Below are 16644 nucleotides of genomic sequence, written 5' to 3' on the forward strand. Positions count from 1 at the left end.
AAAGCTTAAAAGTTCAAATTCACCCTGACAATGTCCAACACGTCACCCACCAAGACCTCCTCACAATCTTTGCAAGTGTGGTTCATGCATCAATGCATCTTACAAAACTTTATTTTTTTTAAGTGCATCATCCTGTCAGAATACCCATCAGCCCTTTCACTAGAAGATCCAATGGAAACGTCTTGAATAAATGCGAGCCCTTGGCATGTTTACAACTCTCTGCTACTTGCTTAGACAAATATTAACCCTTATTATGCACTAAACTGAATTTATACCGATGAGTGACTGTTAACGGGGAAAACGTGGGGCTTCATTTGATTAAGATTAAGACGTCGTTCTTTAAATAACAGTGCGCTGAAATGCATTGACAAAAGTGTTCAATTAAATTTTTTTTTTTTTTTTAAAGTGCTCAAACATAAATACGGCGAGCAGAAATACAAAACGTCAAAGAATAGATATTGGAAGCATATATCATCAGGGATTCACTGTTTATAAGCCAGAGTTATTCATAATTTTTACTGCTCGTTGCAACATTTTGATGGCTGATTTCACTTAATCAAGACCTGAGGTTTTTAGAGGCTTCGATGTTTTATAGGCCATAACATAATATATAATAATCCTAATGTCTATATTAAATGGTCTTTGCTGACAGATTAGTAGATATGACTATGATTATTTACACTCTGACATCATTAACATCATCAGATCACTGCAACGTTGCAATTTTAGTCAATTCACAAGTGAAGTATTAGCTCTTCCTTGGGTCAGTTCTGAGATATTTACTAATTGGAATATAATGTACCATGTTAAAACATTTCTGAATGAAAAAGCATGCAAAATAAATATCTAATTTGAGCAATTTGGCAACTAAACTATCATTCACCTTGTTTCACTGTAAAAAAAAAAAAGACTGTTGCGATTAACTTCAAATTTAGTGTTTTTTTGTTGAGATAACTCAAATAAAGTTGAGATATCTCATAAACTATAAACTTAAAATTAATGCAGCATGAACACTTGCTTTTTAAGTTGAAACAACACATTATTATTTATTCTAATATTGAATTTTAAGTTGAGATAACTATTTGCAATGGTCATTTTTTACAGTGGCATTAACATAAAACATTTATAAATCCATATAATTTGGCCACTACATTAGATATCAGGTGCCCTCAGGAAAAACTATTTAATAAAACAGGAGAAAGAGAATAATAAGTAGTCATGGCAACTCATGTTTTTACATTACTCATCAAAAATAATTACAGCAGTTAAAAATATTTGGTAAGTTTTATGAGATTCAACTCTGTTAACCTTTTTATATAATTTAAGTTTACTTGCACAGGCAATTTGATCACACTTAGCAACTTACCCTAAATAGGTGGACATCTTTTACAGTGTTATAAATCAGAAATTGCCTGGAAAATTACGACCACAACCTTTTTTTCTCTCTCTTTGCAATGACAATATGATCCGGAACATGCATGCAGAAAGTAAACTGGTCAATTTTGATTCCATGCATACTTTAAAAATATATAGAAACCGAAATCAATCTAAAGCACATTGTTTAGCAACATTTTACAGAGGTGAGGTGAGGTGAACTTTTCCCACGTATCACAATTGAGTCGTGTTACACTCCACTACATGTGTTTGGCCTCTCATACCTGCTAGAGCACTATGGGTAACAGTATCCTCCATTAGAGAAAGACGAGCGCAGAAACCGGAGACGGTGGAGATGTGTGAGGACGGGGGTCTTCCGGGACAGATGCCCCATGCATTAACCATGCACTTGACGTTTGAGTCACAACTAACTAAACTCTTGTGTGAAGTGGTTTCAGTGATGCATTTAACCTACAAATGAACTACACAGAATTCACGAATCACACCTGATGATGTCATTTAGCGCTGCATCTATCTTTAGGCCTGCATCTATAGAGTTCAACAGCCGGGTTACGCAAGTAAAAACTCCATTCAACTTCTCCATAAGGATATTGATTTTGAACGATAACTTATATACCTTTACAGACAGCCGTACAGTGAGTACGTATTTGCTTCTGCTGAAGCCGTCAGACAGAATTATGTAAAAAAAATTCAGTTTTTTAGCTTTTAGTCATGAATATATTTGCCTTAAGGTTATGAATAAGCTGGTATGTTCCAAAACAATGACAAAATTCACCTTTAGGAGATATAAGCATTCAAAACTTCCTCTAAAATGGATCACAGATTTTTATTTTATCCCTGCGGACTTTAGCTTCTCATCACATGTTCTGTCCAATCAAATGCTCTCTATAATCTATGCTATAAACACCACCTGACCAAACCGACCGTTGACACGTCACAGAGCAATATGGGTTGTAGATGTGTGTTCGGTTGCTCAAACACTCGAGTTTTATTCTGTTTTCCAACTGTATGTTGGTTAAGAATGAAATGGCTAGGATTTATTCACACCTCTACTATTGAATCCGACGTATCATCAGCGCTGGGATTCGCTTCCGTGGTCTGTGAGGTAAACTAAACGCTATTGGCTATTTGAAAAGGGGGAGGAGCCATTCAATATGTCCCACCTTAGCTTACTGTTTCAGTGAAAAATACATCAACGCATCATACAAAGCTGCGCGTCCCAAGGCACTTCAGTGTGCCTTTAAAATAATCATGTTTAACTGTGGAAAAACTACATTACCCATGATGCTGTGCAGAAAATTCCACCAATCAGAGAGTCAAAACAAGCAACACGCCAAAAGATCCGCCCACTCACACGAAGCACAGCGAATGACGTAATCGAGTCTCTCTCAAAATACTCAAATGTTTGTACATTGCACAACATTTTTTTTTTTTATACATATAGTCAACATTTGTAAATGAGTCGTTTTATATTTCTCCATCGTTTTTCATTCCATGATGTCATTCACAACGCTTCATGGGATTGTAGTCTTTGTCTTTTTGTCTGAATTTCAAATACTTATTTACTTCAAATCAAAGTTTGTAGTGTTGTGATTTCAACTCGTGGTTCATGGCTTATAACTCTTTAACAAAGATGAATTTAAAATTATTTATAATTATTTAAATCAAAATAAATACTTCCAGAACTGGTTTGTATTTCCACAGCATGAAAGTAAGATCTCACGGATTTATGAATGAACCGCTCGTTTTGAAATCCTCTGACATTTGTTACAACATTACAATGCTAAAGATTACTTTCATTAACTCTAATAAGTAAATAATCTTCACCAGCTAATTACTCCTCGACAGCGATGCCATAGAAATATACAGAGCTGAATATTGTTCAAAGACAATATTTTAAAGATGGCTACGCCACTTACAACTACTTACCAAATACACATATAAATGCACAGAAATATTGATCTAAGATTATTATCTTAAATAGATTACCTTAAAGCTTCTGCTAGGAAAAATATAGTCCATTACAACACAAAACAATCAATCTATCAACAAGATCAACACACAATTAAGTTTAGAAATCATTATGCAAAAATATTTAAATCACAACTAACCATTAAGTATTCTATGTAAATTATTTTTCAAGTTAGCTAAAACCATTAACATTTTCAGTAGTTGATATACTATATAAACGTTAACTGAAATCAAATAAAATATAAAACAAATTTCAACATTTCTCATTTTCGTTTAATTTAACTTGATGTAGCCTACTAAAATAAACTGAAATGCAAATAAATAAAACGATATAGTCATATTTCAAAAAGATCAAATAAAAATTACAAAATATCAATTAAATATCAACTAAATCTGTATATCAATGATACTAATATAACACTGCTATTGTGTTTTGCATCTTTTCTACCATTTATTAATGTGTTTTGATTCTACATTTTACTTGAAGCATGTAAAATTAGAATTATTCTATGAAAAGTGTCTTTATATTCAACTTGTTATACACCATTATATGGGCAAATGTAACAATTAAAATAACTTATAATCAAATAACATTTATTTGTTGTATAATAACATTAAATTAAGCCTATACATATTACACGCTGTAATAATATCAGCATCATACTGGTTATCAGCCATAAAGATATGGCATGTAATATAATATCAGCCAATTTCTACATCAGTGCATCTCTAATACAATCACATACCATGATCATTTTAAGAGTCAACATGTGTTTGATGCATGTGAAAACTACTCATATATTTACCATTCTGACACAGATAAAATTAAATTGTCTGGTGCATTTATTAAAGTCCAAAACTATGTAATAAATGCTCAGATTGTAATTGTAATTTAAAGAGAAAGCAACAGAAACTGCACCCACTCCATTTCACAATGTTTGTTTGCAGTCCTTCTGAACACAGAAGAAACCAGTTCTGCGAGGGAGATAAACTTCACTTCAATACAGCAACATAATGGACATTTCAAAAGTGCCGCAATCGAGTCAAAACATGCCCAGATGTTCTCACAGTCATCAGAGAGAAGAAACCCACCCAGACAAGAGATGATTTACACAGGACGACTCTCTTATTGTCTGCCGGTTTACATACGACCGGCTCTCAGCGGTTTCTGCACGCTCCACTATTCAAGAGATTAAAACTGACACTCCCTAAGGATTTACCAATCTATTTCCTTGCCTTTTCCAGAATTTCGCAATGGCATTTCAGAAATAGTTTTAGAGAGATTGCATTCACAACACGTTATACGGAAATATATACGATTTTATAAAATTTCTAGGCCTGGAAATCACAATTTTGAAATTTCCAAGACAGTAAAAACCCTGATTATAAGAATCAGCAACTAGTAATATTACAGCAAACTGTAACAAATCCATTTTTTTTTATTATTATAAAGTCAATTTGGTCATTAGTATGTTTTAATTGACACTAGTTTAGCAATGTTAGATGCGCTCTACACTACCTGGGTGTTATACTCGATTGCAGCCTGTCTTTTGAAAATCATATTTCATATGTTACAAAAACAGCATTTTTCCACCTTAGAAACATTGCTAAGCTACGTAATATGCTATCAGTTTCTGATGCAGAAAAGTTAGTTCATGCATTCATGACCTCGAGACTGGATTACTGTAATGCTTTATTAGCTGGTTGTCCTGCATCCTCAATAAACAAGCTGCAGTTAGTCCAAAATGCCGCCGCTAGAGTTCTTACTAGATCAAGAAAATATGATCATATAACACCGATTTTATCATCACTGCATTGGTTACCTATAAAGCTCCGTATTAATTACAAGGTACTGCTACTGACTTATAAAGCCCTAAACGGCTTAGCTCCAGTCTATTTAACGGATCTTCTATCACCCTATAATCCATCGCGCTCTTTAAGATCACTAAATTCAAGGCTTTTGGTCATACCTAGGATATCCAGAACCACCAAAGGAGGGAGAGCATTTTCACATTTGGCTCCAAAACTCTGGAATAGTCTTCCTGATACTGTTCGTTGCTCAGACTCGCTCTCCCAGTTTAAAACTAGATTAAAGTCGCATCTCTTCAGCCAGGCATTCATATAATCCTACAGTTCAAACTACAATCCGGCCTCTAGCTCATAAATGCCAGAGGAGAACTGGCCCCCGACTGAGCCTGGGTTCTCCCAAGGTTTTTTTTCTCCATTAGGTCACCTGATGGAGTTTTAGGACACCATTAGGTCACTTGATGGAGTTTTTCGGTTCCTTGCCACTGTTGCCTTTGGCTTGCTCAGTTGGGGATATTTTGGGGATATTTAATTTAATTTTATCAATCAATAAATTCCTCTTGAAACAAACTTTATTGTATTATTTTAATTTAATACTGTGAAGCTGCTTTGATACAATCTGTATTGTGAAAAGCGCTATACAAATAAACTTGACTTGACTACGACACCTGACCATCTGACCTGACATGACGGAAAAATTGCCTTACAGAAACACATGAAATTAAATCCTCTATCATGAAAGACAATGACCTTTTTGAGGAAAACAAGAGATCATATTTCTGACTACAGGACAGTTTGTGGAGTTATTGCTTATTGGGGTCCAAAAGAGCCAAACACAAACAAATGATGAGCTCATTTTGGTTTGATTGTGTACAATTGCATGTAAAAATGAATTGCTTTTGTTCTTAGACAAAACAAAAGTAATATTTTGATAAAAGTGTGTTTGACAAGTCATTTTGTGCATAAACACGAATCATACGACTATACTTTTAGTGCACGAATGTCAAACAAAAATTTATATTTTGATTATAATCAGTTCTCATATGCATAAGAAAAATATTTTCAACTGATTCTTCACTCAGAACAATTAACTACACTGTAAAAAAAAATATTTTCATGACTTATCACAAAAAAATGTCCTTTGTCAAATCAACTTATTAATATTTGTGGTTCAGATAACCTAATAGTATGAGTTTCTGTTGATTAAACAAATCCCCTTCATTGTGATAACTCAATTTCTTTTATTTCAATGAACTTAACATTTAAAAATGACTTGCTGGAAGGTTGTTGTTTTTTTACAGTGATAGGTGTTCAAACTCTAAAATAAAGCTTATGAGAACCTATGATATAGGCTACTATATGATGCCAATGTTGATCTCAAGAACATGAAACATCAAGAACTTTTTTCAACTCCACAAAACCGCAACAGCTACAACCGCAAAAGTGTCTTTACTAAAACTAAGAATCACTGAAGAGCATTTATGAGAGTTTAAACACATGTTCTAAGCATAAACTTTAATAAATCTGTACAAACACGGAGAGTTTCTCTGCTGTCGTGCATCCAAACACACGTATACACACACACACACACACACACACACACACAGGTAGAGGAACTCAGGTGGGACACACCCTCAAAACACCGTTTACAAGAACACAAACGCCGTAAAACTTAAACCTTAAAACTCAAAGATGACTTACCGATGTCAACTCGACGACGTGTGTGAATCCTCTGAAGGTGTTTGGTGTGTATTATTGCTCCATGTTCGCTCGGTGTCAGTGTGTATGAGCTGCTGTGTGTGTGTCCTCAATCAAACTGGAAAAACTGGTCGGACGAGGAGAAGCTTTACTCCTACAAACCCATTCTACACACACTAGGGTGATGGTTGGAGGCTTGCTTTCTTTTCTTTTTTTTCTCCCCCTTTCCTTTTTGGACCGACTCACTCCAAGACTGCAACTCATTCCTCGGCGATCACGTGATCGCGCAGGTAAGCAAGGTGTGACTCATTTTACTGTCAAATTATGCGGGGAAATTTCTCCTTTTGCTGTAGTCACAGACAGTCTGTGTCCTGGTATCGATAGATAAATCACATAAATATAGATTTATCACATAAATAGATGATATCACATAAATAAAAGAATAACTTCAATGCCTCTACTAGTGTTTTAATGAGCTCCTTAATAGATAGATAGATAATAATTTCTAATCAGTTTCAAAATCTTCCCAAATTTGGGTGGGTGTAAAACCTGAATAAATATAAATGAAATGTAAAGGTAAAATTTGGCGGTTTTGATCTAAATACACGTTTATAGATAAGAAAAATATTATAGTTATTTTAATAGCCTGATATAATTTCTAATTACTTTTAAAATGTCTATTCTCAACTTTGGGAGGGTGTAAAAACCTGAATAAATGTAAATCTATCGCCCTCTACTGAGAGAAAAAAAGTCGCTTATAATGTGTTTTAGTCCTGACGGAATATTTAGCGGTCAGGCATGATGGGTCTAAATAATTATTTTGTTTTAACTCTTTACTGTGTATTTTTCAAGTCAATGGCTATTAAAAATTCTCAATTATATTATTTGCAGATAATACGCAACATAGATAGACTATCACGTGACACTGTTACTTTTCTCAACGCTGGTCTGGCTGGTTCCATCAGGTGTGATTTACTTTACTTTATAACATCTTAATTTTAATGTTTTGAGTTAATATATCTAAACGATTATAAGTTTTATTGTGCAAATGCCTGCCTGTATAATGCAGCTCATTGAAGGATTCTGCTTTCTGAACCATCGAAACCGCGCGCGCCCTCTGGAGGTCGAGGCCTGTCTTACACGAAACTGTGATTAACGGTACAATCTTTTTTATTTATTATTATTTATTTATTTTACCTCACTTCATAATTTTTATTTATTTATGGATTTTAATCTTTACGGTGTTTAACGTGTATGTAAAATTCCAATATACAGAAAACAATTAGGAAACATTGAACATTAGATGATTGTGCAACAGCGTTTATATTACAAGTTAGGCCTAACGTATTTGGATAGAAATAGGCCTATGTAAGTTTCTGTACTCTCAAAGAAGATTTTGGAGCTTTGCGTAACAATAAGTCAGGTCTTCAGTGTTTATGATTACATATTTGCTATCATTTTTGAGTGTATTGCATAAATACTGAGAGAACAATATTGGGTAAAGCTTATGATTGATCGAAAAGGGTGGGCAGGAGTCATTAAAATATTTATTACTGATTAACATCCATTTATTCAAGAGAAATGTGAAGTCAACAAGTTGAGAAGAAAATGCGGAATCCAAATTTCACCAAAAGCAAAAGAGATGGAATTTAAGATGAAAAAATTCCCCGTTTTCTTATGACTTAACATACAACATTGTATTAATGATGTTACAGAGTTATATAGATAAATAAAAAGCAAGTTTAAATATGAGATATATATATATATATATATCATATTTAAACTTGCTTTTTATTTATCTATATAACTCCATAACATCATTAATGATTAATGATGTTATGAACATATTAACAATATATATATATATATATATATATATATATATATGTGTGTGTGTGTGTGTGTGTAAATATTTAAAAAATGCCTAATCATTTGGGAAAAAATATGTGTATTTTAGCCTATTTACTATTAACAATTGTTTTAATAACAATGAGTTACAGAACTTATTGAAAAATGTATGCATCATTTTATTTTTCTCCAGGTAAGCACTCTTTAATATGACTTCCCAAACTCTGAACATAAATAATTTGAAATAATTTGAATTTGATATTTGAAATATATAGAAATATTACTGAAGACATCCAAGACGTGCACTGGTCGTGCAAAAGACCTGAAAATCATTACATAATAAATGAGACACATGTGTTATGTAGTTGTTTTTTATTTTATTTTTGTGTTAATACAATAAATATACAAAACTCAAACTACTCAACATGCGACTAAGGGAGCGAGACAGGAGTGCATTTGTACAGTACAATGAAATTCAGGACGACAGGCCACCGTTCCTTTAGTTATACAAAATATACAAATATCCCTCGAGTCTGTTTTAAATAATGTCAGAGTAGCAGTAGTACAACACGTGATGGGTTTTCTTCAATTCATCTCACGTATCAGTGTTTCAACTAAGTTAGCTAACATCACTACTTTAAAAAAGACAGCTTAAAGCCACGATCCATTGCATCACACACAAGAGGTCACGTCGCTCCCAACAGATTCTTGTGGTTTTTTTCCGGTTTTAAATGAAAGCATTTCAAAACAAACCAAAATAGAGGAACATTCAGGTGCCATTTGTTGATATTCATTTATAAAAGGAAGAACGACTTGCAGTAACTTGCACATACTCAGAGAACCGTACATGAGTGGGAAAAAAAAAGATTCAAATATGACACTCTCAATAAGATTTTAAACAAAATAAGGAACATATTAAGAAAAAAAAAGGAATAGTTCACCCATGAATCATTTTCGGTGGACTATTCCTTTATAAGTTAGAAATTGTGTCGGACTTCAAACCAAGGCGGATGCAAACTCAATACTGAAAACAGGTGATGAACACACAGTTTGTTCTCACACACACACACACACACACACACACACACACACACACACACACACACACACACACACACACACACACACACACACACACAGATAGAGTGTTGCTGAAAGGTTAAGATCAAGATTAATTTGCATCTTGATGCATTTCCCATAATCGCAAAACTTGGCTGTCTCTTGGTGACAGTAACCAAGGCTACAAGGTTCTCTGCTCCAGTCAATAAAAAAGAAGAAGAGGAAAACAAACTCTACGGACACAAATGACGGCATGATTCAGAACAACGATTACGGATCCAACCTCGGGACGGCCCAGCACGGCACAGTCTTACACACACATCTGCGGGATAAATGTGACGTGTCGTTAGCGATATGCGGTTTGGGGGGGGGGGGACGTGATTTAAAATTGTGATTTTAAAAGTGTTTTCCAGTTTATCCCAATGCACGTTAGACTGGGAGAGATGATGATGATGATGATGATGATCCTCGGCCCGGCAAGCTTCCCATGCATGTGCAGGAACGTATCCTGAGTGGTTCACGCGTTTAAGAATTAGTTTCCATTCCAAAACAACTCTATTAGAAAGAAAAAGAAACCAGAAAGCCTTTCATATGTTTAAAATCAGTCAATACTTTTATGTCATCATACAGGTTTGTTTATATATATATATATATTTATATATTTACAGGTGAAGAGACCCTCTGAGTCGCGTGTGGAGCGTTTACGGTCACATCTGATGGGCGTCCTCATGTACTGATGGCTCATTTGCAGGATTAGTTGGGAGAATCTCGCTAAGAAAAGGTCATATTATACCCCAAAATCCAAAGTAAAGCTAAAGAAGTTTGCATGAACGCCATTTTGCATTAAGACATTATTTTTAGGACAGTTATGCAAAACTGATTTTTTTTTTTTTTTTGCATTTCGGTAATGCAAAGAAATGGGTATTTAAAAGCTTTATTGTCTCCTTAAATGGCTGTAATTTTCTAATTTTCTTTTGATTTTGAGATTAATCGTGACCTGGACCATTTTACGACGCGGAGATGACCGGTAAGACAGACCTGCGAGGGCATAACCATTCTTTTTTTTCCTTGGATCCCATAAAAGGACATTTGATGACATCACTTCCTGTTGTTTAACAGGGACAAACGGACGAACACGCAACAGTGATGTGAACATATAAAGTGACTCTTTTTAGGCTGTTTACACACACGCTGGAGAGCAGACAGGCGCTCCACACACACACACACACACACACTCCAGCTAAAGAACAGGAGGGGAGGGGCTGTGGGCGGGGCCTCAGTCAGTCACAGGAGTGCATTAAGTCAATGAGAGTGGGTGTGGTCTTGAGCAGCCAGTTAGAACTGATGAATGGCTGTAAGGACATTAGGAGGAATAAGGAGGGCGGGGTCAGAGTAGCACAGATGGACTCGAAGTTCTCTGAACCAATCAGATCTGCTCTTTGAAGGCTCCCCGGGCTGCAGTGGAGGCGGCGTTAGCGGCGGCGGTCTGCACCGTCTTGTTGGCCATGACGCCGGTGGCGAACTCCTGCTGCGCCTTCTCGAAACTGGCGCCGGTGGTTCGGTACATCGCATGGACCTGCAAATAAACACACATACGTTTGATTCTACTGTACATAACAACTTCTATATGTAGGTACTTAAAACTACTAACCTGGGCTGAAAACCCAATTACAAATCCTTCAATCTGAAAGATTTTCAATGTGGTTATGGTTTAGTATTATGTTTAGTATTATCTTTATACTATTATAGTATTTATTAAACTTTTAAATTATATTTTCAGGTTTCATTAGGGCCCGAGCACCGATGGTGTGAGGACCCTCTTGGAATTGCTCTGTTTATTATTATTATTCTTCTCCGCATTTAATCACATTTTTGAGGGCCTAAACATGCTCGAAAACTCACGAAACTTTGCACACGCGTCAGAACTGGCGAAAATTTACATCTGATATAGGTTTCAGAATTGGGCGGGGCAAAATGGCTCGATAGCGCCACCTATAAAAGTTCAACGGAGTGCGCCTCCCGCTATGTTCCACGTACGTTTATGAAATTCGGTACATACATGTAAGGACCTAATACCTACAAAAAAGTCTCTTGGAGCGTAGCCCTAAACACAACAGGAAGTCAGCCATTTTCAACTTCCTCTCAGATTTTTGTGCAGTTTTTGCCATTTTCATGCCTCGTACTTTAACGAACTCCTCCTACAGTTTTAATCTGATCATCTTCAAATTTGGTGAGTGTAATCTTAAGGCCTTTGCGACGTTAAATTGCGAAGATCTTGAGTTTTCGTCGAAGGGCGGGTCCTCGGCGGCCTGACAAATTTCGATGTTTCGCCATGAAACAGGAAGTTGCTGAAACTCAGGCATGGAATGTCCAATCTGCGCCAAACTTCACACGTTTGATAAGCGTTCTGTCCTGAACACATGACCATGCTCATATTCAGTTACAGTCATAGCGCCACCTGCTGGCAACAGGAAGTGACATGTTTAACACTGTTGTGAACTCCTGATAACATATAAAAAAGTGCCAGCAAGTGCTAAGCATGCTAACAACATACTAGACACATGTTAAAACATGCTAGCAAACACTTAGCTAATTGCTAAAGCATGCTATTACTGCAATTAAATAGGAATTTGCTGTAACACAGGCACGGAATGTCCAATCTGCCCCAAACGTCACACGTTTGATAAGAGTCATGGCCTGAACACATCTACATGAGAATATTCAGTTATAGTAATAGCGCCACCTACTGGTAACAGGAAGTGTCATGTTTAACACGTTGATGCCGTTCTAGCAACATGTTAAAAATGCCATTGACTTCTAAACATGCTAGAAACATGTTAAAACATGCTAGCAAAACTTAGCTAAGTGCTAAAGCATGTTAATTCAATGAAACAGGATGTTGTTGTTATTCAAGAAGGCAATGTCCAATCTGCGCCAAACTTCACACTTTTGATAAGCGTTCTGTCCTGAACACATGACCATGCTCATATTCAGTTACAGTCATAGCGCCACCTGCTGGCAACAGGAAGTGACATGTTAAACACTGTTGTGGACTCCTAATAACATATAAAAAAGTTCCAGCATGTGCTAAACATGCTAACAACATACTAGAAACATGTTAAAACATGCTAGCAAACACTTAGCTTAGTGCTAAAGCATGCTAATACTGCAATTAAATAGGAATTTGCTGAAACACAGGCACGGAATGTCCAGTCTGCCCCAAACGTCACACGTTTGATAAGAGTCATGGCCTGAACACATCTACATGAGAATATTCAGTTATAGTAATAGCGCCACCTACTGGTAACAGGAAGTGTCATGTTTAACACGTTGATGCCGTTCTAGCAACATGTTAAAAATGCCATTGACTTCTAAACATGCTAGAAACATGTTAAAACATGCTAGCAAAACTTAGCTAAGTGCTAAAGCATGTTAATTCAATGAAACAGGATGTTGTTGTTACTCAAGAAGGCAATGTCCAATCTGCGCCAAACTTCACTCTTTTGATAAGCGTTCTGTCCTGAACACATGACCATGCTCATATTCAGTTACAGTCATAGCGCCACCTGCTGGCAACAGGAAGTGACATGTTAAACACTGTTGTGGACTCCTAATAACATATAAAAAAGTTCCAGCATGTGCTAAACATGCTAACAACATACTAGAAACATGTTAAAAAATGCTAGCAAACACTTAGCTTAGTGCTAAAGCATGCTAATACTGCAATTAAATAGGAATTTGCTGTAACACAGGCACGGAATGTCCAGTCTGCCCCAAACTTCACACGTTTGATAAGAGTCATGGCCTGAACACATCTACATGAGAATATTCAGTTATAGTAATAGCGCCACCTACTGGTAACAGGAAGTGTCATGTTTAACACGTTGATGCCGTTCTAGCAACATGTTAAAAATACCATTGACTTCTAAACATGCTAGAAACATGTTAAAACATGCTAGCAATACTAAGCTAAGTGCTAAAGCATGCTAATATAATGAAACAGGATGTTGTTGTTACTCAAGAAGGCAATGTCCAATCTGCGCCAAACTTCACACTTTTGATAAGCGTTCTGTCTTGAACACATGACAATGCTCATATTCAGTTACAGTCAATGCGCCACCTGCTGGCAACAGGAAGTGACATGTTAAACACTGTTGTGGACTCCTAATAACATATAAAAAAAAATGCCAGTAGGTGCTTAACATCCTACCAACATACTAGAAACATGCTAAAACATACTAGTAAACACTATAAGTACTAAACCATACTATTACTACAATTAAATATGAATTTGCTGTAACTCAAACATACAATATCCAATCTGCCCCAAACTTCACATACTTGATAAAAGTCCTGCACTGAACACATCTACAAAGCAATATTCAGATATATAACCCCACCTACTGCCAACAGAAACTGAACTGGTTAACACAGTAATGCAGTACTAACCACATACCTATTGTGTACTAAGCATGCTAAAAACATACTAAACATGCTAGCAACTACTATATACTGTATACCTCCTTAAATGCACATTGCCCAACCATGCTCTGTCTTCCTAAAGCCAACGAGTGACGATGGCACGGGTGCGAGGGCCCTTTCATCGCTGCTTGCAGCTTTAATTTTAATTTGCATTTCAATTTAACATTTTTAATTAGATTTTATTGTTATGTTTTTCAGTGTTCATTTTAATTTAACATTTTCAATTCGCTTTTAGTTTTCATTTAATTTGTATTTTAATTGTAAAAAATTAAATGGCTTTTATTTTTTTATTTTCAGCTTCTATTTTTATATCTTTATTTAATTTAATTGATTTAGTTTAAGTTTAAGTTTTAGTGATTTTATATTTTTTTATTTCAATTTAACTTAAATTAATTTTATTTCAGCCTTAGTTTTACACTGTTATTATAGTCCATGTCCAAGTGGGTGCATTTGAGGTGAAGCAAATATCATATTTATACAATATGAGTTTTGTGTTTAAGGTGAAGCACCTTTTTAAACATGATGAGGGACATGACAGCCGACGCGGTGAAGAGGGCAGCAATCAGGATCATGATGATGCCGACGGGAATACTCGTGTTCAGACCGGTCAGCGCAGAGATCCAGCCACTGCAAACACACACATGATCAGTCATCATATCACACAGTTTATGATGTAACGATGTAAAGATAGTACAAGAGTCTGTCTGAAATAATCTTTTAATAAAGATCAATATTTGCCAATTTTCAAAGGCAAATTTCCCTTTATGGGGGGTCATTTGTTCTTTACTCATAAAAATCAGCACACTTCATCTAAACAAATTAAATGACATAAATTAACAATGTGAAGAATTATGATTCTTACCAATTTTTTTTTAATTCAAATGTAGCTTTAAATAATCCACAAAATACATAAATACAATAAACACCCTGTTATGAGCCATTTTTAATAATTATCCACTCACTATGTTTGATTAAGTTTTTATCCATTTACTGGTTGAAGTTTTAAAAATGTATTTATTTAATTTTTTTGCGTTTTGTGTGTGTGTGTGTGTGTGTGTGTGTGTGTGTGTGTGTGTGTGTGTGTGTTCTCACCTGGCTCCCCAACCTGTAATGCCAATGGCTTGCAGCACATGGACACCAAACTGGCAGATATAGACGAAGAAGAACACGAAGAACCTAAAAGAGCTGTCACTCCTTCAGAGAGAAAGAAAGAGAAAACGGTTATATTCTCAACTCTCCACAAAGGTACAGTGTGTGTGTGTGTGTGTGTGTGTGTGTGTGTACGTACCTGAACGCTCCATACAGGGGTCTGTACCAGCAGACAAATGAACAGGGTGTAAACAACATGAACCAAAGCATAGCCAGACCAAAATCCACTCCCCTCGACGCATCTACACAGAACCACGACAAACAGCCAAATATATTTGCGAACAGCGTCCCCGTGTGGACTGCAAGAGAGTAACATGAGAGAAGAGACCATGTGTTATTCTTATACAACATTATATGTGGTGGAAAAAAATAAAAATAATTCACAATAAAGCTGTTTGCACAAAATACTGAAAAACGTATTTACGAAAACTGATTAAAACTGACTAAAGTGTTAAAAAAATAACTAAAATGCATAGTAACTGTTTAACAACCTTAAAGTTAGTTCACCCAAGTCAGAGGTCACTCTTCTGCCGGAACTAGACTCACGAATGAAAGCCAGTGATTATAGTTTATAAAGTTATAAATATGGATATTTTTCTTACAAAAACACATCTCTTCGCTTCAGAAGGCCTTTAATAACACCCTGGAGTCGAATGGATTACTTTTATGATGCTTTTTTGGGCTTCAAAATCTATAAACTCTATTCACTCCCATTATAAAGCTTGGAAGAGCCAGGAAATGTTTTATTATAACTCTGATTGTGTTCGGCTGAAAGAAGAAAGGATTCACCTATAGGATGGCTTGAGGGCGAGTACATTATGGGATAGTTTTCATCTGTGGGTGAACTAACCCTTTAAGGCTTTACATAAAATAAAAACTTAAACATTTATAATTTGTATGAATGTTTTTATCCAAGAACCTGTTAATAATTAAAGAGGCCTAAACATTCACCATCTCTGTTATATTAACAGAATCATTGCAAAACCTCTTCAAAGTCACTCAGAAGAAGTTGCTCCATTAATAGTAGAGTTCAAAACCAGACTGTTTAATAATTTATATAATCTAAAGCAGAGCCAGAGTGTATTCATAACCCATAATTCACAGGGAATCCTCCAGCTGGAATCAACTGCACATCAATACCAATCACACACAAAAAAAGTTTTGTTTTGATTGTATACCTCAAGAGATCAAACTTAACATTAATCTAGCTATTTTATTGTGTATTTATTTTATATG

General features: G+C 35.6%; 2 protein-coding genes across 3 annotated transcripts in view; both read right to left on the reverse strand.

The window, feature by feature from the left end:
• Positions 1–6962, reverse strand: part of atp8b1 (ATPase phospholipid transporting 8B1) — a 39477-nt gene extending 32515 nt beyond the window's left edge. Inside the window, exon 1 of the mRNA XM_082141561.1 lies at positions 6874–6962. The gene's annotated coding sequence lies outside the window, so the exon portion shown is untranslated. The remainder of the gene's footprint in view (positions 1–6873) is intronic.
• Positions 6963–9073: 2111 nt separating this feature from the next.
• Positions 9074–16644, reverse strand: part of scamp1 (secretory carrier membrane protein 1) — a 34543-nt gene continuing 26972 nt past the window's right edge. The window contains exons 6-10 of one of the 2 annotated variants that reach the window (XR_014198839.1): positions 15548–15707; positions 15352–15453; positions 14769–14886; positions 9847–11353; positions 9074–9773 (exon numbers count right to left, since the gene is read on the reverse strand). Coding sequence is in view for 1 of the 2 variants with exons in the window: in XM_082141749.1 (XP_081997875.1) it covers positions 11204–11353; positions 14769–14886; positions 15352–15453; positions 15548–15707 (530 nt within the window). In the remaining variant the exon portion in view is untranslated. Of the gene's footprint in view, positions 11354–14768; positions 14887–15351; positions 15454–15547; positions 15708–16644 lie in introns of both variants that reach the window. The other variant, XM_082141749.1, reaches the window with a different exon arrangement.

This window comes from Leuciscus leuciscus, assembly GCF_965113295.1.
Source record: "Leuciscus leuciscus genome assembly, chromosome: 16".
In the NCBI taxonomy this organism is placed as follows: domain Eukaryota; kingdom Metazoa; phylum Chordata; class Actinopteri; order Cypriniformes; family Leuciscidae; genus Leuciscus; species Leuciscus leuciscus.